The following is a 25,655-nucleotide window of genomic DNA, read 5'->3' as shown; positions in this document are numbered from 1 at the left end:
AGGTTTTTCAAGTCCTGGATAATAATTGTTTTGAGACAGTCCTTGATGAAATAGTGATCCTATATGACGTGATCAAATGTGCCAGATGATTTTAACTGTTTTTATGTGGTGATTTGTAAATCCAAATAATCTCTGTAGTCCTGAAACGTTTTTAACTTTTGATTTTCTCATTGCAATTGAATGGTTTAGTCACTGTATATTAATTTTCATCTTTTATTCTTCGCAGTACATTGGAAGTCTGGATGTACCTCGGCCAAACAGCAGGGTAGAGATTGTAGCTGCTATGCGAAGAATACGGGTAAGTGGAAGTACTGTTACCATAGATGACTCTTGCCCTTTCAAAGATTCATGCAGGAGGCTTCTAGTTTGTTGACATTGATTTTTCCCCTAGGGTTATTTTGTTAATTTGTAGACCCTACACTGACTCCCAGTGTGTTATTTGCCTTTCGTTTTGGTGTTACATTCAAGCGTGCTACTTTTTTTTTATTATTTGAAATTCCCTTGGGGCCTGATGTATGGATTGTGGATTACTGCCTGCCTATTGCTAAGATGGTGGCTTTTCTCAGTGGATGGTTGGTAGGGACGTATTGCTGTAATGTAGACTTAGTTTTCTGAAAATTGATTTTCATGTGTCATATGAATAATTGTAGGTTTTTTTTTTAACTACTTCCTGTTACACATAGGTTTGATGCTTGCAGGCTCAACCATTGCCATATTCACCCTTGATGTAGCAATTACTGTATTCCCGGAGGAGCAGGACCGTCAGTCCATGGTGATTTTATCTATAAAGTAGTCTGCAGAGTCCTGTCTGTGGATGTTGCTTAAGATCTCGTGCACCTTCAGGCTCCTTGCTTCGTTCTGCATTGGGTGCCATCAGCTACCCAGAAAGATGTGGCAGCCATGAGCGTGTCTGTCTGGTAATGACAGCGGGCCATAAAAAATGCAATTAAAGTGTGGTTCATGCCGTAGGATTCCATTGTGAGCAGGCTGGGGTGCACTTTCTACGCACATGAGCGAGATCTTCTGGGATCTGACAACCACGTTGCTTATGTCCTCTTCGAATTATGACGCTGAGCAAGAGGTGGTGGAAACTGAGTAAAAATAATACTGTAGAGACACGTAGGTCTAGAATCGTTTAGTGCACGTGTGCAAAGTCACTGCTATGTGACCATTAAGGCAGACGTGCTATAGTTATGACAGCAGTAATTTAGTTATACCAGAACTCCCTTATGTGAAACACACCCGCTGGCCTATTATAGCGGAAGGCTCTAAAATACGCCGCAGCAGTGAGTGACGCCTGAAATGGACGAGTATCGGTTTCAGATCGGGACCGTAGAACGCACCTACATACTTGGATAGCTCAGTGGGATAAGAGACTGCTCTGCAGTGGTTTGTGCGCACTCTGCCGGCAACAGTTTCCAGTCCCAACAAGTGACTCAGCTTTTCAGCTTATCGAGGTCAATTAACTGAACATTCATAGGTTTGGTAATAAAGTGTTACATTTAAGTGGCAGACCAGACCATATAATTTGCAGTGTGCGCTCTAGAAGTGATGCTCGTTATTGTCGTCACATTGTTATTGATGCTTGTAGCACAGGTCACAAAACATGACATTGCTTGCGCTCGATGTTAGAAGAGGAGATGGATTTTCATTGAATAAAACCGGATTCTAGCCTGATTGATTGATAGCTTGTGGCGTGCCAGGGGTGTAGAGCAGATGCTGTAGGTATGAAATGTCAAAGGAATGAATGGTTCATCTCGATGCCTGGCTGGCGGCTGAGCTACACTGTCTGGGCTTGGTACTCGCGCTGACCTATAATTGTGTCCTCGAGGCCCACGCTGCAGCCCCGTGGCGGCGCGCGCGTGCCCGCGGCACCCCCACATCAGCCGTATATCCTGCGAGTTGAACGACTCGACGCTAAAAGTGTTCGCAGTTCATCCTGTTGAATCATGGGCGCCATTTCTCACTTTATTTCCTGGTGATGAGAATGTCCTGGTAGTTTGCGGTATATGCCAGGCCCAGCGTTTCCGTTTGCAATTAGGATGCAGCAGAAATATTGTCTATAAACTGCTGCGCTCTTTATCCCTGTCGGTGTTCAACGTACATGGATGACAGTCCATCACGAGATGATAATGGTATTTCCGCGCTGCTCTAACTCTCGTAGATCATTTACACATTTTATTTCCCATAAGGTGGTCTATTGACTGAGACCGACTCGCTTAGAGACTATTCCAGTGGTTCCCAACCTGTGGTCCGCGAAGCCTTCTCAGGGGGTCTGTGAGAGCCTAGAAAAAAAAATATATATATTCACAAATATTGACAAATTAGGTCCCCAGCTTACAGTAATGACTCAGGTGGGGGTCCCTGGATTCCAGTGATGATTCAGTGGGGGTCCCTGGATTCCATTAATGTTAAAGTGGGGGTCCACAGAAATCAAAAGGTTGGGAACCACTGGACTATTCCATTGCATCTCAACATCTGTCAAGGTGTCTCTGCTCAATTTGTGTTCTTAACGACCGTTCTGTTTGTTCAATAACACAGGAGGTTTGTTGTCAGAGCAGGCGGGATGTAGAACAAGCCATAGGTCTACTACTGTACCAATCTATGCATGGTAACTGTTTTTTCTACCTATAGATAAAAGTCAAATAGATATAAGGCAGGGGTGTCCAACTTAGGTCCAGAAAGGCAGATCTGTTTCAGATTTTCACGATAACTACTCACACTGTTAATTCCAATCAGTATCATTGTGAATACAATTATTAGGGGTAGCATTAAATAAGTAGAGGCTCCTGTGTAACTATTAAAACCATAACATCACGTTTTCTTCTGATTGGGGGGTTTTGCACAACTTCAGTGTACACTAAAAAGGAACTGGATGTCAAGTTGTGATATAGTCCTGGACACAGCACACAAGGACCCTGCAGAACATAGTCCTTTAAACCACATTATCCAGGTCAGTCATTCTTAACCTGTGGTTTGCAATGCTTACTTATCGGTCCACAACTACTTAAAAAGTTAAATAATTTTAGCAGACTAGTGTAACACATATACATAAAACAGCAAAGTTTTACATTTTAAAATGCTCTGTAAATGTGAAAGAATTTTAAATTGGAGGATAAAAATGAAGTTGGTATACTTATCTTGTTTTTGAGAGCAGCCCAAGCACTGCAAAATCAATCCAGTATGTGTGATTGGTGGCCTCAATGGAGCACTTGTATACACCAACGAAAAGAGTAAAAAAGATAAAATAGTGAGTTAGCATAGATCATATGTCACCTCTTCTTTCAGCAATAAAATGGAATTTTGAAACACTTCAACCGTTAGATTGAAATGAACATTTCAATTTTTGCACTTGTGAATTAAATAAACAGGCTCATAACTTATCTGTTAGGTATACAGTTTTTTCTGTATTTCTGTGTAGTGTTCAGATTTTAGAAATGGATGAGGTGGGGGTTCATAGGTTCCAGAAGTGATTCAGTTGGGGTTCCTCGAGAGACAAAAACTTAAGAACCACTGCTCTAGGTTTAGTCCTCTGTTTCATCCTTGCTCCATGAACCTCCATGCAAGTTCTCAGCGGAGCAAACTAGCCAAAACTTATACCAGTTATCCCATAGTCCTCACAGACTGGTAGGACTCTACTTAAACAGCCCTCCTTGAGGCACTTATGAACAACCTCTTACTACTGATATCTTGAGAGAAAAAGCTATTGGCCAGTGTACTTTGTAAAAGACACGCTGCACGTCACACATTCTCCATCCTAAATCAGGATAGAAATACTTTACCTATAGGCTAGAGGATATGCTAATTCTCTGAGCCATTATAGTCCCTGGGTTACAGATTTTAATGGCATAAATATGTATTTATGCTTGAATATCATTCACGGGGTTGAATAGCAGCAAGGCCAAATCAGCTTTCCATGCGTCCAAAGGTCAGTAAATTGAGTACCATTAAATTGAGTGGTAACAACTGTTACTTATAGTGCTTAGACACACTAAGGCCCTCATTCTGACCCTGGCGGTTTGAAACCGCCAGGGCGGAGGGCAGCGGAAGCACCGCCAACAGGCTGGCGGTGCTTCCTGGGCTATTCTGACCGCGGCGGTAAAGCCGCTGTCAGAAAAGGGGAACCGGCGGTTTCCCGCCGGTTTTCCCCTGGCCCAGGAAATCCTCCATGGCGGCGCTGCTTCTAGCACCGCCATGGGGATTCCGACCCCCTTCCCGCCACCCTGTTCCTGGCGGTTTACACCGCCAGGAACAGGATGGCGGGAACGGGTGTCGTGGGGCCCCTGCACTGCCCATGCCACTGGCATGGGCAATGCAGGGGCCCCCTAACAGGGCCCCACAAAGATTTTCACTGTCGCGACGGGTGCCAATGCACCCGTCGCACCCCTGCAACTCCGCCGGCTCCATTCGGAGCCGGCTTCATGGTTGCAGGGGCTTTCCCGCTGGGCCGGCGGGCGCTCTTTTGGAGGGCGCCCGTCGGCCCAGCGGGAAAGTTGGAATGGCCGCCGCGGTCTTTTGACCGCGGTGCGGTCATTCGGCAGTGACCGCAAGGCCCGCCGCGGTCAGAATGACCGCCTAAATGTGCCTTATGAAGTGAAATATGAAAAAACAGGTTGTCCTTCATATCCAGTTATTTTTGCACTGGAAAAAGAGATATGTGAATTTAGACAATGAAAGCAGGGTTAAATAACTGTATTGTCAAGGGATGTGGGCCTCCATGTTGTATGTGTATGTACAAAGATGATTAGAGGTAACTTTATTTCAGAGTATGTGTCTGCTACGCTAATGTTCTGAATTGCAGGTAACTAATAGCACATTGCTGTATTTGGATGGCAGTCTCCAGTCCTGCTGTTATGATCATGAAAGTGTCTTCTGTGTTCTATTCTAAATGGATATTTTTTCATAATTATTGTGTTTATTTTTTATAGAAGTGCAAATAATCCACACACAGCGGGTCCTCACAGGGAACCCTGTGGAGTTGACTTTTAAAAGCTCTCTGTGCCATTGTTCCCTTCCACTCCACCTTAATCACTTTCACCATCCCACCCATAACATGACCACCATTTCCCCCATATCTTGGGAAGCTTTTGGGGGCGTCCACGCCCAGCGTCAGTGCCTGCCCTCCCGTCCCCCGATGGCTCTATCGGGGAGGGGGCAGAAGGGGGTGGAGATGGGAGGGGTGTATTTTGTTATGCCCCCTTTACCAATAACATTCCTAGTCCGAACCTGAACACCACAGTTCGCTCGCCCCTGGGACCGCCCAAATCGTCCAAAATACATAGCACAATGAACTTGGGGAGGTCTCAATCTATTGACCCAGTACGTCTGAGAGTGTTTCATATATGGTGAGTCAATATCGGTGAATGATGGGACATACCCACACCATATTCTAAATGGATATTTAAAAGCTTATACGTACGTCCTAACAAGAGGTTGTCCTGGCACTGTAGAAGCTCATGGTCTCCTCAGCAAGTCTTACTGTAGATTAAAACCACAGGAGGGGCTGTCATGATTTGTGATGCACATGCACTTTTGCAGCCATCTCAGGCCATCTCCTTTGCAATTTGGACATCTATTTACAACTAATTCGTTGTGACATTCATGGGATTACATTTGCTTCAACTGCTAAACATGTCACACTGCATAGCTGCATTTTGCTCAGACCTATTGAAGTATTCCTCATCTTCTGTTTCCATCCAGGCGTACTTTTCTATATATACTCAATGACCAGGGAGGTTCTCCTGCTGCTAATGTTTCCAAGATGACTGCATTTTTGAAGTCATCTGTAGATGGGAATGAACCTCTTCCTTGAGTATGAGCCTGACAGGGTAGTGTTCTGTACAACTGTGTTCCATAAGCGACTTGTCATAGCTTGAGGTTTGGAACAGATGAGTTCAACATAAATGCTGTCGCCAAACTGATCCTAGGGAGTTCAACTGGCCCTATGATACACAGGGAGAACCCCTGCAAGCAGTGCTTAATTTGTGCTTGTTGTTTCTGGTGCTGAGCACGGCACTTATTTTTGAGGGCCGGGGCTTATTCTTATGCCTCAATCATTTGCTGCGAGCAAAGGACACATAGGAAAGACAGATGAAGGGAAAAACAAAAAAAAGCGGAGGGAGAAATTAAAAAGCTGCTAGAGCGACGTGAAGGGGCAGCGAGTGACTTTATATGGTTTGAAGAGGCCCGAGATGGCTTTGGCTTCAGGATTACGCCGCCTCAGTATTCCTTGTTCACACATTTAATTACAGCAGCTGCATGTTTAAGAGGAGGGCTTTGGGCACCGGCACCTTTCTATTTACAAAGTAAGCACTGCCTGTGAGGCATAGCACCAGGGAGCTGCCTTGAGGGGTGGTTAAAAATTCTTAACTATCCAACCTAGCAGAGACAGTCTGTAGGAGGCTGGCCTGGTTTGCAGTGGGTACCTTGGGTATTTACACCTTATACCAGGTCCAGTCATCCCTTGTTAGTGAATGCAATAGCAGCTTAGGCTGATAGAGGTAGCTATCACAGAGCATCTTAGGCTGAACATGCAAAGCTAATGCAATACCACTTATAGTTACACAGTACTTATACACAAGTAAAGATAATACTCAGTGTTAACAAAAATAAAGGTATTTATTTGGGGTGACACAGTATCAAAAATATCTTCTAGACAATACTCCTTCTGGAGGTATGTATTATACACAACATATACACTAGACACCAAAATTAGACAAGTAAATAGTCATAGAACAATGCAAACAGTAGGAAATCCTATAGAATGCAATGGGTGAAAATAGGTCTAGGGGCAACAAAAACCATATACTAAGAAAGTGGAATGTGAATCACAAATTCCCCCCTAGCCAAGTGTGGTGTGTGCAGAATCGCTCGGAGAGTAAGAATACAGTAAAGGTAAGTAAATTACCCCACCACAGAGCCCAGAAAAGCAGGAGTAAAGTATTTCAAGTTTCCTTAGGACACACTGCACCTCGTTTTAGGATTTTGCAGCAGCCAACCAAGTCTGCAAAGAACAACTGCTGCATTATTGGACCTGAAGATGTGCAAAGTAAGGGGACCAAGTTCAGAAGTCGAAAGAAGTTTCAGGAAGGACAGGAGCCCCTGTCAACCCAGAAGAGGGTGCAAAAGAAGAGTCCACGGTTAGTCGCAGACTGCAGAAATGCACCCTAGGAAGATGCCAGTGGGTTCCTGCGTGATGCAAAAGCTGTCCCACGGCATGAAAATTATTGCAGATGAGATTTCGAGTGGGAAGGCGCCAACAAGCCTTGGCTACGACAAAAGTGTATTTTGCATCAAAATGGCGCTGGATGGACCCAGGAGGGACCTGGGGGTGTCAACTCTGTGAGAAGAGGAAGAAGGGGTCTCTCAGCACTTTAGAGAGGCCTCAGGATACCAGCCAGCACCACCAGGAGTCGCAGGATCCGGGTTCAAAGAGGAGCAAAACACAGTTGATGCAGCACAACAAAAGAAGGTCCCACGCAGCCGGAGAACAACTCAGCGAGTTGAGCGTCGCAGGATGGAGTGCTGGGGACCTGGGCCAGGCTGTGCACAAAGGAATTTTGCAGAGAGTGCACAGAGGCCTCAGGAGGCGAAGAAGATGCAGTACACGGGGTACCATCGCTCTCTGGGAAGGCAAGGTCTTACCTCCTCCAAATTGTGTCAGCAGGACCTCAGGACAGTCTGTCGATGGTGTCCACCCTCTGTGTCCTTAGGAGCACGCTAGTTGCCGTGAGAGGAATCCCAGGGTACCAGTCGTCTCCTTGGAAGGTCCATGGGAGATTTCTTCGGTCCTTTTGGTGCAGGGTGAAGACAGGGAGTCCCCAGAGCATGCACACAGTGGAAACTGTTGCAGTTGCGGACTTTGAGCTGAGGTTGCTGAAGAAAAGTGTATCTTGTAGACACTTTGTTGCAGTTACAGCATTTCTTGGAGCAGGCTGCAGTTGATCTGAGGTCAGAAGAGTCTGAAGTTGTTGCAGTGGATTCTTGAAGGAAACTTGCAAGCAGAATCTGAAGAGAACCCACAGGAGAGACCCTAAATAGACCTGAGAGGGGGATTGGCTACCTTATCAGGTATGGACCTATCAGGAGGGGTCTCTGACGTCACCTGCTGGTACTGGCCACTCAGAGCCCTCCAGAGTGCCCCCACACCTTACAAAGCAAGATGGCTGAAGTCTGGGACACACTGGAGGAGCTCTGGGCACCACCCCCTGGAAAGGTGATAGACAGGGGAGTGGTCACTCACCTTTCCTTTATTGAGTTTCACGCCAAAGCAGGGGCAAAGGGGTCCTTGAACCAGTGTAGACTGGTTTATGCAAGGAGGGCACCATCTGTGCCCTTCAAAGCATTCCCAGAGGCTGGGGGAGGCTGCTCCTCCCCAGCCTGTAACATCTATTTCCAAAGGGGGTGGGTGTAACACTCTGCTCTCAGAGGAAATGCTTTGTTCTGCCTTCCTGGGAATGGGCTGTCCAAACCCCAGGAGGGCAGAACCCTGTCTGTGCGGTGGCAGCAGCTGTAGCTGCAGTGCAAGACTCAGGGAGCTGGTTTGACAGTACTGGGGGTCCATGGTGGAGCCCCCAGGATGCATGGAACTGGCTCCCCAATACCAAATTTGGGATGGGGGGCAATTTCATGATCTTAGACATATTACATGGCCATATTCGGAGTTACCATTGTGAAGCTACATATAGGTATAGACCTATATGTAGTGCACGCGTGTAATGGCGTCCCCGCATTCACAAAGTCCAGGGAAATGGCCCTAAATTATGTGGGGGCACCTTTGCTAGTGCAAGGGTGCCCTCACACTTAGTAACTTTGCACCTTACCCTCAGCAAGTGAAGGTTAGACATATAGGTGACTTACAATTTACTTAAGTGCGTTGAAAATGGCTGTGAAATAACGTGTGTTATTTCACGCAGGCTGCAATGGCAGTCCTGTGTAAGGGTTTGTCTGAGCTCCCTATGGTTGGCAAAAGGAATGCTGCAGCCCATATGGATCTCCTGGAAACCCAATGCCCTTGGTACCATATACTAGGGACTTATAAGGGGGGGGGATGTCCAGTATGCCAATTGAAATTGGTAAATGAAGTCACTGGCCTACAGTGACAAATTGAAAAGCAGAGAGAGCATTAGCTCTGAGGTTCTGGTTAGCAGAGCCTCAGTGACACAGGCACTACACAGGCATACACATTAGGCCACAAACTATGAGCACTGTGGTCCTGGCTAGCAGGATCCCAGTGATACAGTAAAAACACACTGACACACACAAACAGGCCAAAAAGTGGGGGTTACCATGCTAGAAAGAGGCTACTTTCTCACACAGTCCCTGATTGAAAAGGCACATCTTTTTCTTGGCACTTATACAATTTGTACCCCTCAAAATAAGAAAATCCTCCTGGAAACGGTCCCACTCAAGTGCTACACCCACTGTACTCTATATAGGGCTGGTATTGATACATTATTCAAGGCTGCTTATAAATCCCAGTCCATCACAGCTACATGCTTAATCTGTATCCTCTCCATTGAAGCAGAGGTTGTTCAGACAGATGAAATTATCCTTTTAATTTATTTTTAATTGAAGCTCATCTTTAAAGGACTAGTTCTCTGCTTTGATTTCAAAGTACTTAACATGTGCCCCAGCATGACATTGTCATTAAACCCATCACTCACAGATCAAGCAGTGCCATGTACGGGGAGCATCGCTGGTCCATTATAAATACTTTTCTGTAAAACTAACTCCCTCCGCTGCTTTGATGACTGTTTAATCTGAATCTCTGCTGCAAAATACTTAAACGAATTCACTAATGAATATTTTATTATGTTCTTCCTCCTGATCAGCGCCTTCGCCCCCCTGGGTGCTTTTGAAACACTGAGTGTATTATCAAAACAAAGATAAAATAACGATGCCAACTTTCTCTGCAGAAGTCATACCACACACCTATTGGGATGGACAATTTGGAGGCATATCCGTTTTTCAGGATATCAAAGGGAGGTACAACCACATTGTAGGAAAGTACCATCTTGCCTGGCATGTTACCCCCATTTTTCACTGTATATATGTTGTTTTAGTTGTATGTGTCACTGGGACCCTGTTCACCAGAGCCCCAGTGCTCATAAGTGTGCCTGAATGTGTTACCTGTGTAGTGACTAACTGTCTCACTGAGGCTCTGCTAATCAGAACCTCAGTGGTTATGCTCTCTCATTTCTTTCAAATTGTCACTAACAGGCTAGTGACCAATTTTACCAATTTACATTGGCTTTCTGGAACACCCTTATAATTCCCTAGTATATGGTACTGAGGTACCCAGGGTATTGGGGTTCCAGGAGATCCCTATGGGCTGCAGCATTTCTTTTGCCACCCATAGGGAGTTCTGACAATTCTTACACAGGCCTGCCACTGCAGCCTGAGTGAAATAACGTCCACGTTATTTCACAGCCATTTTACACTGCACTTAAGTAACTTATAAGTCACCTATATGTCTAACCTTTACCTGGTAAAGGTTAGGTGCAAAGTTACTTAGTGTGAGGGCACCCTGGCACTAGCCAAGGTGCCCCCACATTGTTCAGAGCCAATTCCCTGAACTTTGTGAGTGCGGGGACACCATTACACGCGTGCACTACATATAGGTCAATACCTATATGTAGCTTCACAATGGTAACTCCGAATATGGCCATGTAACATGTCTAAGATCATGGAATTGCCCCCTCTATGCCATCCTGGCATTGTTGGCACAATTCGATGATCCCAGTGGTCTGTAGCACAGACCCTGGTACTGCCAAACTGCCTTTTCTCGGGTTTCACTGCAGCTGCTGCTGCTGCCAACCCCTCAGACAGGCTTCTGCCCCCCTGGGGTCAAGCCAGGCTTGTCCCAGGATGGCAGAACAAAGGACTTCCTCTGAGAGAGGGTGTTACACCCTCTCCCTTTGGAAAATGGTGTGAAGGCAGGGGAGGAGTAGCCTCCCCCAGCCTCTGGAAATGCTTTCTTGGGCACAGATGTGCCCAATTCTGCATAAGCCAGTCTACACCGGTTCAGGGACCCCTTAGCCCCTGCTCTGGCGCGAAACTGGACAAAGGAAAGGGGAGTGACCACTCCCCTGACCTGCACCTCCCCTGGGAGGTGTCCAGAGCTCCTCCAGTGTGCAGCAGACCTCTGCCATCTTGGAAACAGAGGTGCTGCTGGCACACTGGACTGCTCTGAGTGGCCAGTGCCACCAGGTGACGTCAGAGACTCCTTCTGATAGGCTCCTTCAGGTGTTAGTAGCCTATCCTCTCTCCTAAGTAGCCAAACCCTCTTTTCTGGCTATTTAGGGTCTCTGTCTCTGGGGAAACTTTAGATAACGAATGCAAGAGCTCATCCGAGTTCCTCTGCATCTCTCTCTTCACCTTCTGCCAAGGAATCGACTGCTGACCGCGCTGGAAGCCTGCAACACTGCAACAAAGTAGCAAAGACGACTACTGCAACTCTGTAACGCTGATCCTGCCGCCTTCTCGACTGTTTTCCTGGTGGTGCATGCTGTGGGGGTAGTCTGCCTCCTCTCTGCACTAGAAGCTCCGAAGAAATCTCCCGTGGGTCGACGGAATCTTCCCCCTGCAACCGCAGGCACCAAAAAGCTGCATTACCGGTCCCTTGGGTCTCCTCTCAGCACGACGAGCGAGGTCCCTCGAATCCAGCAACTGTGTCCAAGTGGCCCCCACAGTCCAGTGACTCTTCAGTCCAAGTTTGGTGGAGGTAAGTCCTTGCCTCACCTCGCTAGACTGCATTGCTGGGAACCGCGACTTTTGCAGCTACTCCGGCCCCTGTGCACTTCCGGCAGAAATCCTTTGTGCACAGCCAAGCCTGGGTCCACGGCACTCTAACCTGCATTGCACGACTTTCTAAGTTGGTCTCCGGCGACGTGGGACTCCTTTGTGTAACTTCGGGTGAGCACTGTTTCACGCATCCTCGTAGTGCCTGTTTCTGGCACTTCTCCGGGTGCTACCTGCTGCTAAGAGGGCTCCTTGTCTTGCTCGACGTCCCCTCTATCTCCTGGTCCAATTTGCGACCTCCTGGTCCCTCCTGGCCCACAGCAGCGTCCAAAAACGCTAACCGCACGATTTGCAGCTAGCAAGGCTTGTTGGCGTTCTTTCGGCGGGAAAACACTTCTGCACGACTCTCCACGGCGAGAGGGATCCGTCCACCAAAGGGGAAGTCTCTAGCCCTTTTCGTTCCTGCAGAAACCTCAGCTTCTTATGTCCAGTAGAAGCTTCTTTGCATCCACAGCTGGCATTTCCTGGGCATATGCCCATCTCCGACTTGCTTGAGACTTTTGGACTTGGTCCCCTTGTTCCACAGGTACCCTAGATTGGAAATCCATCGTTGTTGCATTGTTGGTTTGTGTCTTTCCTGCATTATTCCTCTATCACGACTTCTTTGTCTTTTGGGGAACTTCAGTGCACTTTGCACTCACTTTTCAGGGTCTTGGGGAGGGCTAATTTTCTAACTCTCACTATTTTCTAATAGTCCCAGCGACCCTCTACAAGGTCACATAGGTTTGGGGTCCATTCGTGGTTCGCATTCCACTTTTGGAGTATATGGTTTGTGTTGCCCCTATCCCTATGTGTCCCCATTGCATCCTATTGTAACTATACATTGTTTGCACTGTTTTCTAAGACTATACTGCATATTTTTGGTATTGTGTACATATAACTTGTGTATATTTGCTATCCTCTCACTGAGGGTACACTCTAAGATACTTTGGCATATTGTCATAAAAATATGGTACCTTTTATTTTTAGTATAACTGTGTATTGTGTTTTCTTATGATATTGTGCAAGTGACACTTGTGGTACTGTAGTAGCTTCACACGTCTCCTAGTTCAGCCTAAGCTGCTCTGCTAAGCTACCATTATCTATCAGCCTAAGCTGCTAGACACCCTATACACTAATAAGGGATAACTGGGCCTGGTGCAAGGTGCAAGTACCCCTTGGTACTCACTACAAGCCAGTCCAGCCTCCTACACACATCCAATACATCAAAATGAAAATCAGTTACATTGTAATCATTGTTAAAATCTGTCATTTGTCTGCTCAATGTACTAGACAATGTTAGATGCACCCGAGAGTAGCCCCCTTATTTCCTCCTGGATATTTAAGGGAATAATTATAATTCACTCTTGGGCTTGCCTTTCCAAAATCACTTGATGTTATTGGTAAATGCTTTGTTTGTCCCACCTTGAGGCGGTTTTTGTCTTGCTTTGCAGCCTGTCCCTATTACATGGATTATTGCATGATTGCTGATATACTTCAGGGTGGGCAAACAATTTCTTTTGTCTCTCCCCTTCGTGCTGCATGGCGACCATGGTGCTGCATGACAGCCATGGTGCTCACAGAGTGAACAGACACAACAGCGTGAACTCGATCAGCAGTATTGGAGCGCTGATCACATTGTTCAAAGTACCTTAGAGTAATTTCTTTTGGCTCTCCCCTTAAAATACTTGAAATTGGTGAATGTTTATGTAAAACAGAAATCCTCATTGCCAAAGTGGCTCTCCTGGCACAGCGGGAGAGCCGATACTACAATATTCACTGCACTTGGGAAAACTCGACCCATAATGTTTTGCACGGTATTACTTTTACAAAACATTCTTTCTCATAATTCAGCCTGTGGTGATCCTAGTACAAAAGGACCACCACCAAAACATTGATGACAACGCGCTCTTTCGGTCTACATCATCTGTGGGTCCCCACACTAGGTTTGTGGGGACACCAAAATAATAACCCCTCCCACCATTGTGTCTGTTAAAGCTCTCTCGTGGCTGGAACTTTTGTTTTACAGCTGGGTTTAGCTTGTGTTTTAAGGGCCTTGTTTGTAACATCATTGCTGCAGGCCTGCTAGCCCTGAATATATGTAATACAGTATTCTATCTAGGGGTTAAATGTATGGTTATGTTGCATTATTTATTGCCATTTCCTTTTTGTGTGGTTATGCCCTCTAGGGCCTGACTATATAATTACATGACCATGTTCCCTACAAATGCTATTTTCATTGTGGTTTCGTCTAGGGGCTGTTCTAAGCATTACAGTCATATCAACATATTAAAATATTTGTGCCACGAAAACTTGTCCCATAATGCTTTGCAGAGCAATACTTTTTGCAACTCATTTTTGCTCATAACTCAGCCTGTGCTGGTCCTAGGACAAAGGGACCACCTTCAAAACATTGACCACAATGTGCTATTTCTGTCTGCATCAGTCCCCACACTAGGGTAGTGGGACTCCAAAATAATTACCCCTCCCACCATTCAGTGTCTTTTAAGCTTTCTCACAGCTACAACTTTTGTTTTACAGCTGAGAGAAGTTTTGTTTTAAAGGCCTTGTTTGTAATATCATTGCAGTAGGCCTGCTAGCCCTAAAACACCATTTAGTGGCTACATATATGGTTACTCTGCATTACTTTCTCCGTGTTTATGGGGTTATTCCCTCTAGGGGCTAAAAATATGGTTACACGACCATGTTTCTTACAAATGATATTTTTGTTATGGTGCCCGCTAGAGGCTGTTTTGAGTATTACAGACTAATGCCAAAAGTTTATTTCTGATAAAGGTTTATATGATAATTGTATATGTTTTATTAATCTCTCTTTATTGTAATTATGACCATGATTCAGGCCAACTTAACCTTCTTATTACACTATGACCATTTGAACACTCTTGATATGTTTGGATGACCCTTCTAGTTTATTTCTCTTGTTACTCATCTGTGGCTGTCTTTTGTCTTTTTGGGGAAGTGTATTAGCCAGCCAGCAACTCTGATGGTGGGTTGGTGAAAATGGTATGCTTTTGGAATTAGCATGGCAGATTTAAATTTGGATGCTAAATGGCAACATTTTAATTTTTTGCTGCAGATTGAGGAAGAAGGTAAATGGAAGTGCGTTAGTTATATGAGGGCCACTGGAATTGTATGACCAATTTATGTGGCAAGAAATGTCGAGTTATGAATTTACACTGCCAATAGCTCAAAACTAGCAAATGTGAGAACTATTGCATTGCAAGTGCTTGTTATCTTCAAGACTTTGGCCTAGAAAATACTTCTGTCAATTGTTTCAAACTGACTTAAGAAACAAAAATGACAAATGTACATTTTAGGATCTAGAAAAGCCAGCCACAGGCTGGAATGAGTAACCTAAAAATATTTCAGAGGCAGTATAGAATTTCACTACATTACAGTTCCCTCCATTATGAACCCTCATTTTAATCATTCCTTAAATGACGTGCCTGGCAATGTCATACTGTTTCCAACCCTCTTCCTTCTGCGTGGAAGAGTTTGTCCTCTTTCAATACCCACTGAGCTGGCTGAACATTATTTGTCCAGGTCATCACAGCTGTCCACCGGTGCCAGCCTCTTTCACTGCCCACCACTGCCAGCTACTCCGACATGCAACAAGTGTTCACCAATCCTGCTACGATTTTGCGTGTGAGACTTTGACATCATTACCAACCAGTTATTGGTCTCTGCTAAGGTGACCGTCAGCCTTTTAAGCCAAAGCTCACTCGATTTACTGTCCCTTCTTTATCCTTTCTGTAACTCTAACATTGCCACTTTCACCCTTCTGCCTTCTCTCTCTTTCTGTTACACTTTTCCCCTCGTGCTCCTTGATGTTCTTTATCATTTACCCTCCTTTTGTTTCTCTTTCATCTAGCACTCTCTCGAGCCTCCTTGCCCCCGCGTTCTTCCCTTCACCTCTCCTGCTCTTCAGTAGATCTTTCTGTTCTATTGTGTCCTCGCAGGATAGTTGTAGCTCTCTCAGCTGTGCTTCCCTCGCCTGATCTGCCCTGTCCTCTGCTCTCACTACTGCAGTGATGCTGGTTACAGGGTGAGAGAGGGGGCTGGTGTGAGTGAACATGACAGGACCCTGGTGAAGTCACTTGCAACTTTATCCTTGTGTCCTCAAGAAAATCCTCTTAAGCAGGTCCTATACAGTGCCAACACCCTTGATGACAGCTCTCACGTGCTCACCAGTTAGAATCAGTGGCCCTTTGCCTTCATGCTTGCTTCAAAAGTGGCTTCCTCAGCAACTCGGACTGTGAATAGTGTATGGGCCCAAACTAAGCTGTCAATAGCACAACAGCAAACAAGCATTGGCAAACCCAAAGCCAATAGGTTTAGCTTGTTGAGTTGACTTGTCAATTGTTTTGTTTGGGTTTTAATTGCCCAGCTACTATGTGCCAGTATTGCCTTTAATAATGGTTATTTAATTGCAGCAGAAGCATTGGCAAGAGAGAATGGCACGGAAGGCCACCTTCTTCAAATAGTATTTTGTTTTACATGTATCATTCCAAAGTGATTTTGCCAAGGCTGCCAGAAATATGCCACAGGTGGAAGGGACCCCCGATTGTGACCTCTATGATGCGTGAAGGGGGTTCAAAAGCGAGGGCTTCAGAGCAGTGGGTGAGGAAGGAGTTGGCAGCAGCAGCTGGTGCTCACATAAAGTGAGCAGTGAGTGCAGGTGGGTGGAGAAGGAGGGAGCAGGGGACAGCACAGGGAGGGGCAGAAGAGAAAATATTAGAGTGACGGAGAGAGCAACACTCTCGTGCATCGCAGTGCGAGCACACTGGGCAGGAGGCAGAAGAACCCATAAATCACGAGGTCAGAGGGCCTGTGGCTCAGCTAAAATGTGATTGACAATATCGGAAACCAAAGGCTGAAACAGGAAGAACACGATTAGCTCATGGATAAATTGGGGTGACCCAAAGCGCCCTCTAAATATATGTTAACGTGTATTAACCAACAGGCCCGTTGCAGGCAGGCAGTTGAAATTCCGTAATTGAATTGAAAAATTGAAACCACTGCATTTGTCAGTGCTTGTTTTTTTCCACTACGGTTTCAGACACTTATATATTGCTAAGGACCAGTCGTTTTTTTTTTTTTTTTGTTTTTTTTAAACCAAATTACACTTTCAAGTTAACTCTAGTCACTCCGTTTTCTTGCATCAAAGTACATTTTTTTATTGTGAATCCAAAAACATAAGAGCAAAATACATCCGTACCTTCTTGTACTTTTTGTCTGCTTTTTTCTACCACCTGCTTCATTTCTCCAGTGGTTAGACATGTAGTGCTTTATAAATAACACCATTATACAGTTTCATTGATTTAATCTCTTTAAAATGTGGCTAATATCTATTGGAAAGCTAGAAGGGAAATTACACCCCGAGGCTGAGTGGGCGGTGCGACCCATCTGTATTCCTCGATCTCGTTAGAGCGCATCTTGTTCGCTCATTAGTTGCTTTCTGGTTGTCTGCTATTTACGGCGGGGTCTCATTAAGAAACAAGTGCAGCGGGACTAATGTATCGCTTGGCGGACGCACACCTTCCGGCAGTCCAATCACGTGCAGAATCCATTCTGCATTTTAGTGTTGCTGGAAAGCTCGTCTCCTGCATAGCGGAACGGCTTGTAATTGCACATGGCCTCGTTCATTAAGAGTAACGAGTCCGGGCCCGAGAAGCGTGTTCACACTGAACGCGTCTTTCCAAGGTGAATTAACAGGCCGCCCAATGAGTTGAGCCACTTTCGTGCCCATTTATTTTGCCTTTTGTTAGAGGAGAATGTACCATTACTGGTCTACTGTAGGGATGTCCAACGTTGGTTCTCGCACACAGGAGGAGCCATACAAGAATCCAGGATACGCACAAGTGATAAACTTGCACATAAAAAACTTGAACTACCTTTATTTTCCTAAACATATGGTGCAATTCCTTTGTCTAAGACCAGGTTTAGATAGCCCAGGCGCCTGCGTTAGAATAACCTTTCCTTAGCACGTTATTGTACTTTTGTATATTATACCGATAACAGCTGCCCACTTGCTTGGATGCATCGTTTGTGCGAGTTGCAAATCATTTGGTGTCGGACCGAGCACCCTAAGCAGCCCTAGCAATTTTTGTCAGACCGGCCCCCTTAAGGTACGTAGAGAGCAAGCCGGACCACTACAATGGGGCCAAGGGAGTTCACCCCTCCCCCAAGAAAATGCGGACATAAATGGCAAAAACGATGCATTCCACAACACATTTTAATCAGTGCTTTAAATGGAAAAATAGAAGTGCAGGTACTCTGTGATAGAGCACATGCTTGTTTCCGAGAAGTGCTGGTACTCTCCAATTAAAAGTATTACGTTCATCTTAAAATATGCCGGTACTCTCCGTCTCAAAATAAAAAAGTGCCGGTACTCAGTACCGGAGAGTACCGGCCCATTTAAAGCACTGATTTTAATTATATATTCGATTGTGTGTTCTTAAAGCATAGTAAATGATAACCTTAGAGAGCGCCACCCTCTAACAGTGCCTCTCATCTCGCCATGGCCCATCTCTCACATGTATTATAAATGTTTTATAGCACCTCTCTGACTAGTGTAGGGTGTTGGAGCACTTTACATCACACACACATAGAGACAATGAATCATGTGTGTAAATCAGTGTATAAAAAAATGTTGACAAGGGGGACTGCAGGGTGTAGGATTCGCATGTCATACATGCTGGTAGTCATTTCTTAAGAGTGCTTGGTCTGGGAAAGCATAAACTCGGGATTCAGAACGTAACACAGTAGTTAGGGTTGACTTTACTAATAAAAAATCATTTCAACACAAACCCTTTTAAACGGAATTAGGATAATCAAAGTCTGGGGAAAAAACATAAGTCTAACATGTTCCATGCAGTTTGCACGCAGCTCCTAGACGGCTGTTCATAGCTCATTGTGCTGGATTACAATTGTAACTTATGAACTGCACAGTAACAAAAGGAGCTCCGTGACAAAAACAATATCCCAATGAGCATTTCATATAAGGTGCTGTTCTGTGATCTGCATAGTACACTTTCTTTGCAGCAGGCATATTAACCCTCTACACTGCGTTAGAGGAGTCAAAACTGCCACCAGACAAAACTCGAATCTCCTTCCAGCAGGTACATCAATCACCAGAGCTATCTTGGCACTTTTATTGTTGGTTGGCTATACATGCAACTCTGCAGTTCTTTTAAAACTGCTAAAGAAACGGCCCCAAGAAATAAACTTTCGCCCACCCACCCTTCCAGCCTCCTGGGGAAATGCCCGATCTGGCCTGCCCAGCCTTGAAATCATTGGTAAATTACTAGAATGAAACCAAACACTATAATTTATTGTCAAGCTCCCGCCTTCCACTCCCCTTCTGAATATTCATGACTGCTTACTCTCCCGTCACCAGGGAACATATAACTTGTGTGCAGGGCTTGACTGGGGATCCAAAAGCAGCCCTGGCAAAAATGCCCAAACCAGCCCGCCTCTTTGTCTCGGCATGGCACTCTCTTTCTGTCCATCCATTCTCTTTTTCCCCCTCTTTGCTTTCACTTTACCTTTCACCTCGCTCTCGTTCTCTCTTGACGCCTCCCTATGCCTGCTGCAACTAATGTCTGGGATCTGAGAAAAGTAACAGGGACACCTTGAGCAGCCATGGGCTTTCAGAACCAGCCTCCAAGGGCCTCAGCTCACCAGGGAAATACCCAGTGGAAAAAAAGGCCTGTCCAGCCCTGCTTTGATGTATGTTAAAGTGTACATTACATTGAATACACATTTCCAGTCCTCTTGCCTCACCCCTCATTAATGCGGTCACCAACATGTATAACTAACCGAACAGAAGGTGTTAAGCAACGTATAACATTTGTGAGGTGCGCTACTTACGCCAATAAATGACTTCTACTGAAAAAAAATCAGCCCAAGATCCAGGAGATGTAATACTTTGTGGACAAACAGGGGGGGGCGGGAGTGGGTCCCCACCACATTTCGTTTGGAATGGTCACAGTAATCATCAAGTTGTTCATTAATTCTATGTTGGCAGGCTTTCTGCAAAACATAGAGGTCCTTAACTGAACAAACATTGGCAAAACCAATAGGTTCCACCCTTCAGCCATACTGGTTTTGACAATTGCTTGTAGCCACGTTGCACAGCAACCCTGATACTGTGCAGCCTGCTAATGACTTAGCAAAAAACAGAAAACCTTTTGTGAGTGCCCATATTGTTTTTTTGGTGTGCAACCCTATAAAATAATGTAGGCGCTGTTCTTTTTCTTTTTAGCTAACAATCGAAGTAACTAAAAAGAAAATGAATTGCACAAAAGGCTTTTTTTCTTTTCTGTAAATGGGTGGGGAGCGGAGGCAAAATGGGGCAGAACCACCACCCGCCACGGAAACAACACATGGTAGGGGGTGGGCATGCAGCAGTAGCACGAGGAGGTCAGGACAAGGTAGAAGCAACACAGCATTGGATGAAGCAGCACAGGGGGTGCTAGAGGGGGGGTAATGGTGTGAAGCATACAGGCAGGCACAGCATGGAAGAGGCAGGAAGAAACAGATGTGCGACAGACCAACACTGAGTGCAAGGAGAGAGAAGTACAGGAGGCAGACATCTCCAAAGTACACACACTCATGGAGTGCTTATATTTTAAAAAAAGAGAAGGTTCTTGAAAAGCAGGCAGTGGAAGCAGCGAAGGCAACCAATCAAAAGAGAAGTAAAGAGACCGTGCTCCACAGCGAGGACAAATGCAGGATTGCAAGTTGAGACACAAATAAGAAGCAGGTAAATGAGTGATGAGTAAAGCCAACCAATGGTATGCTGTAGGACGGGCTCCAAGACCCTGTATCTTTTTGATGAGCCACAATGACTTGCAACAGACAGCACAAGCTCTGTATAGTAGGCTTCGACCTTAACATGTTTCTCAGTGCTTAATTTGTAAATAAAAACTTGATGGTGCCCAAAGCCCTCCTCTTAACCGCTTAGGTGCGGGCGTCGGCCACTGGCCGACGCCCACACACCCTCCCTGGTGCGGGTCACGACCAGTGGCCGACACCAGGAAGGGCATTAATAAATCCTCGGGTGCGTCGCACCCGAGGATTTATTTTTTATTTTTTCCCCCCCCCCCCGGGAGACACGGAAGCTACCGTGTCTCCCCCCGCCCCCCACCCGCCCCTTTGTGACGTCAGCGCGCCGCGAGGCGCGCTGACGTTGCAAAGGTGTTTTCCCCATGAAAGCAGGAAGCAGCCTTGCGGCCGCTTCCTGCTTTCATGGGGAAAACGGCCTTTTTCACGTTCGGGAAGGCCTCGTAAGAAAGGGGAGAGTCTCCCCTTTCTTACGAGGCCTTCCTGAAAGTGTTTCCTGGCCCCCGGTCGCAGCTGTGCTGCGATCGGGGGCTAGGAAACACTTTCAGGTTTCCTGGCTCCCCCGATCGCAGCACAGCTGCGATCGGGGGGGTCAGGAAACATTTTGAAAAGGCCTCGTAAGAAAGGGGAGACTCTCCCCTTTCTTACGAGGCCTTCTGAAACTGTTTCTGGCCCCCGATCGCAGCTGTGCTGCGATCGGGGGCCAGAAACAGTTTCAGAAGGCCTCGTAAGAAAGGGGAGAGTCTCCCCTTTCTTATGAGGCCTTCTGAAACGGTTTCCTGGCCCCCGATCGCAGCACAGCTGCGATCGGGGGCCAGGAAACCCCACTAGACACCAGGGATTTCACTTTTGGGGGGCAGCCCCCCCCCCGGAAAACGGGCCGCCCCCCCCCGGATAATTTTCCGAAAAAAATAAAAAGGTAGGTGCCCCCTGGGGAGGGGGGGGGGCGCGATCGCCCCCCCCCCCCCCAGGGGATTTAAAAAAAAAAAAAAAAACAATGAAATGACAGGGGGTCGCCCGTGGCAATTTTTTTTTATAGATGTTGTAGGGTTTCCCTGGGGGCCATTTTGGCCCCCAAGGAAACCATACAACAACTAAAAAAAAATATATGTATATATCTATATATATATATATCTATGTAGATAGATATATCTAGGTACATGGATATATCTATAGATATATCTATGTAGATATATATTTATATATATATATATATTGGTAGATCTGTATCAAAGAGATTTATAAAGCGCGCTACTCACCTGTGAGGGTCTCAAGGCGCTGGGGGGGGGACGGGGGGGAGGGAAAGGGGCTAGGAGGTTCACTGTTCAAAAAGCCAGGTTTTGAGGCCCTTCCTGAAAAGAAGTAGGTTTTGGGTCTTGCGAATGTGGGTTGTGAGTGCGTTCCATGTTTTGGGTGCAATGTAGGAGAAGGATCTGCCCCCGGTGGTGGTGTGTTTGATGCGGGGGTCAGAGGCGAGAGAGAGGTCAGCTGAACGGACGTTTCGTGTGGGGGTGTGGAAGGTGACTCTCGTTGAGGTAGGCAGGGCCTGTGTTGTGGAGTGATTTGTGTGTGAGGATGAGGATCTTGAAGGTGATCCTTTTGTCAATGGGGAGCCAGTGGAGGGATTTGAGGTGTGGAGAGATGTGTTCGTGTCGGTGGAGGTCGAGGATGAGTCGTGCTGCTGAGTTCTGGATGCGTGTAGTTTGCACTTGAGTTTTAGAGTGGTGCCGGCGTAGAGGGCGTTTCTGTAATCAAGCCTGCTGCTGATGAGTGCGTGAGTGACAGTTTTTCTGGTCTCTGTGGGGATCCATTTTAATGTTTTTCAGTATACGGAGTTTGTTGAAGCATGAGGAGGTAAGAGCGTTGATTTGTTGGGTCATAGAGAGGGAGGAGTCTAGGATGATGCTGAGGTTGCGTGCGTAGTTGGCGGGGGTGGGTGCAGGGCCTTGCGTGCTGGGCCACCATGGGGGGTCCCAGGTTTTTTTGGTGAGGGCCAAAGAGGATTATTTCGGTTTTGCTTGAGTTGAGTTTCAGGTGGTTGGCTGTCATATATACATCACTTTTGTCAATATGTGTGTGGTTTCCCTGGGGGGAAAAGGGTCCGACTTGTCTAGTGGCAGTTTTAGTGCCATAAAGAAGCGCAGAAGGTTTATATGCCTACTGCAAAGAGCACATCTGTATTTTATGTAAATAGCTGAGTACATTAGTAAAGTCTATGGAGAGATGAAGGGCACTTTTGCTGGGTGGTAATGAGGGAATCCGAGGAGGAGGGAGTGGGAGCACCAATAATGATTGTTGGACTGGGCGCAGGAGGTGCTAAAGACTGTGACGAATGGTATGTGACAAGGTGTTTTTTGAGTGTCTTGAAAGTACGTGCTGATTGAGGGAAGAAGCGCAGGTAAGGTGGCCTCTACTGTTGCACGTATCTCACACACACCATCGTTTTTGTGACTGTCTACGTAGGCTAGTGTTTTAGAGCAACAGTTTAGCCAATAGCAGAGATGGCATCTTGATGGATGACTGCTGCCTGCACTCGGGTTATAGAGGACCGCTCTGACATAGGATCAGAGACTGAGACATCAGATACTGAGACAGCATCTGAGGGATAGGACAATGGCGCAGACTCTGGGAGTGATTTTTCAGTCAGAGGAGTCCCATTCGAAAACTCCTCTTCCAGTACATTATGAGGGAGGTGATGAGGACAGTCCTGCTGTCCCTTCGCAAGCTGTTCGTGCAACTGGGTAATAGTGGGTTAGGCCAACCCAGAGAGCAGGTGAATGCGGCGGCAAGCAGAGAGAGAGTGCTCTCTTGGGAGCTCACCAATTTAGTTCAGCCCCAAATTCCACCACCCAAATCATATTGTGGAGACATCAAAATTGTCTATGGCAAAACAAACTGGTTTTGTAAGGCAGGCACCTGTGTTTTTGGTCCTGGATTCGGCGGCCATATAGAGAAACACACTAAACCCAAACATTTCTGGAAACTAGACATTCGGGGGAGTCCACAGAGGTGTGACTTGTGTGGATTCCCCAAAGTTTTCTTACCCAGAATACCCTGCAAAGCTGAAATGTTGAGAAAAAACTCTATTTTTCTCGCATTTCTGTCACACAAACTACAGGAATATGCTGGGATCCACAACATTCCTACCACCCAGTGACTCCTCACCTGTCCTGATAAAAACACTACCCCACTTGAGTGCCTACACCTAGTGCCTGTGTCAGGAATGGATCACCCCAGGGTCAACAGCTGCCTCACGTAAGGACCAACATTGACCGTTGTGTGATCTATTCCTGTCGCAGGCACCAGGCCTAACCACACAAGTGAGGTATCATATTTATCGGGAGACTTGGGGGAACGCTGGGTGGAAGGAAATTTGTGGCTCCCCTCAGATTCCAGAACTTTCTGTCACCGAAATGTGTGGAAAACGTGGTATTTTAGCCACATTTTGAGGTTTGCAAAGGATTCTGGGTAACAGAACCTGGTCCGAGCCCCACAAGTCACCTCATCTTGGATTCCCCTGGGTTTCTAGTTTACAAAAATGTGCTGGTTTGCTAGGTTTCCCCAGGTGCCGGCTGAGCTAGAGGCCAAAATCCACAGGTAGGCACTGTTTTCTATGAAAAAATGTGATGTGTCCACGTTCTGTTTTGGGGCATTTCCTGTCGCGGGCGCTAGGCCTACCCACACAAGTGAGGTATCATTTTTATCGGGAGACTTAGGGGAACGCCGGGTGGAAGGAAATTTGTGGCTCCTCTCAGATTCCAGAACTTTCTGTCACCGAAATGTGAGGAAAACTTGTTTTTTTAGCCACTTTTTGAGGTTTGCAAAGGATTGTGGGTAACAGAACCTGGTCCGAGCCCCGCGAGTCACCCCTCCTTGTATTGCCCTAGGTCTCTAGTTTTCAGAAATGCACAGGTTTGGTAGGTTTCCCTAGGTGCCGGCTGAGCTAGAGGCCAAAATCTACAGGTAGGCACTTCTCAAAAAACACCTCTGTTTTCTTCCAAAAATTTTGATGTGTCCACGTTGCGCTTTGGGGCGTTTCCTGTCGCGGGCGCTAGGCCTACCCACACAAGTGAGGTATCATTTTTATCAGGAGACTTGGGGGAACGCCGGGTGGAAGGAAATTTGTGGCTCCTCTCAGATTCCAGAACTTTCTGTCACCGAAATCTGAGGAAAACTTGTTTTTTTAGCCACTTTTTGAGGTTTGCAAAGGATTCTGGGTAACAGAACCTGGTCCGAGCCCCGCGAGTCACCCCTCCTTGGATTGCCCTAGGTCTCTAGTTTTCAGAAATGCACAGGTTTGGTAGGTTTCCCTAGGTGCCGGCTGAGCTACAGGCCAAAATCTACAGGTAGGCACTTCTCAAAAAACACCTCTGTTTTCTTCCAAAACTTTTGATGTGTCCACGTTGCGCTTTGGGGCGTTTCCTGTCGCGGGCGCTAGGCCTACCCACACAAGTGAGGTATCATTTTTATCGGGAGACTTGGGGGAACGCCGGGTGGAAGGAAATTTGTGGCTCCTCTCAGATTCCAGAACTTTCTGTCACCGAAATGTGAGGAAAACTTGTTTTTTTAGCCACTTTTTGAGGTTTGCAAAGGATTCTGGGTAACAGAACCTGGTCCGAGCCCCGCGAGTCACCCCTCCTTGGATTGCCCTAGGTCTCTAGTTTTCAGAAATGCACAGGTTTGGTAGGTTTCCCTAGGTGCCGGCTGAGCTAGAGGCCAAAATCTACAGGTAGGCACTTCTCAAAAAACACCTCTGTTTTCTTCCAAAAATTTTGATGTGTCCACGTTGCGCTTTGGGGCGTTTCCTGTCGCGGGCGCTAGGCCTACCCACACAAGTGAGGTATCATTTTTATCGGGAGACTTGGGGGAACGCCGGGTGGAAGGAAATTTGTGGCTCCTCTCAGATTCCAGAACTTTCTGTCACCGAAATGTGAGGAAAACTTGTTTTTTTAGCCACTTTTTGAGGTTTGCAAAGGATTCTGGGTAACAGAACCTGGTCCGAGCCC

At 46.3% G+C, this 25,655-nt stretch overlaps 1 protein-coding gene across 4 annotated transcripts in view; it reads left to right on the top strand.

The window, feature by feature from the left end:
- Positions 1–25,655, top strand: part of NOS1AP (nitric oxide synthase 1 adaptor protein) — a 768,603-nt gene that overhangs the window by 121,658 nt on the left and 621,290 nt on the right. For all 4 annotated transcript variants that reach the window (XM_069232106.1, XM_069232105.1, XM_069232108.1 and 1 more), the window contains exon 2: positions 227–298. In XM_069232106.1, the coding sequence (XP_069088207.1) occupies positions 227–298 (72 nt within the window). The remainder of the gene's footprint in view (positions 1–226; positions 299–25,655) is intronic.

The sequence above is a fragment of the Pleurodeles waltl genome, chromosome 4_2 (genome assembly GCF_031143425.1).
Source record: "Pleurodeles waltl isolate 20211129_DDA chromosome 4_2, aPleWal1.hap1.20221129, whole genome shotgun sequence".
Taxonomy (NCBI): domain Eukaryota; kingdom Metazoa; phylum Chordata; class Amphibia; order Caudata; family Salamandridae; genus Pleurodeles; species Pleurodeles waltl.
This window is presented reverse-complemented; position numbering and strand designations above follow the sequence as displayed.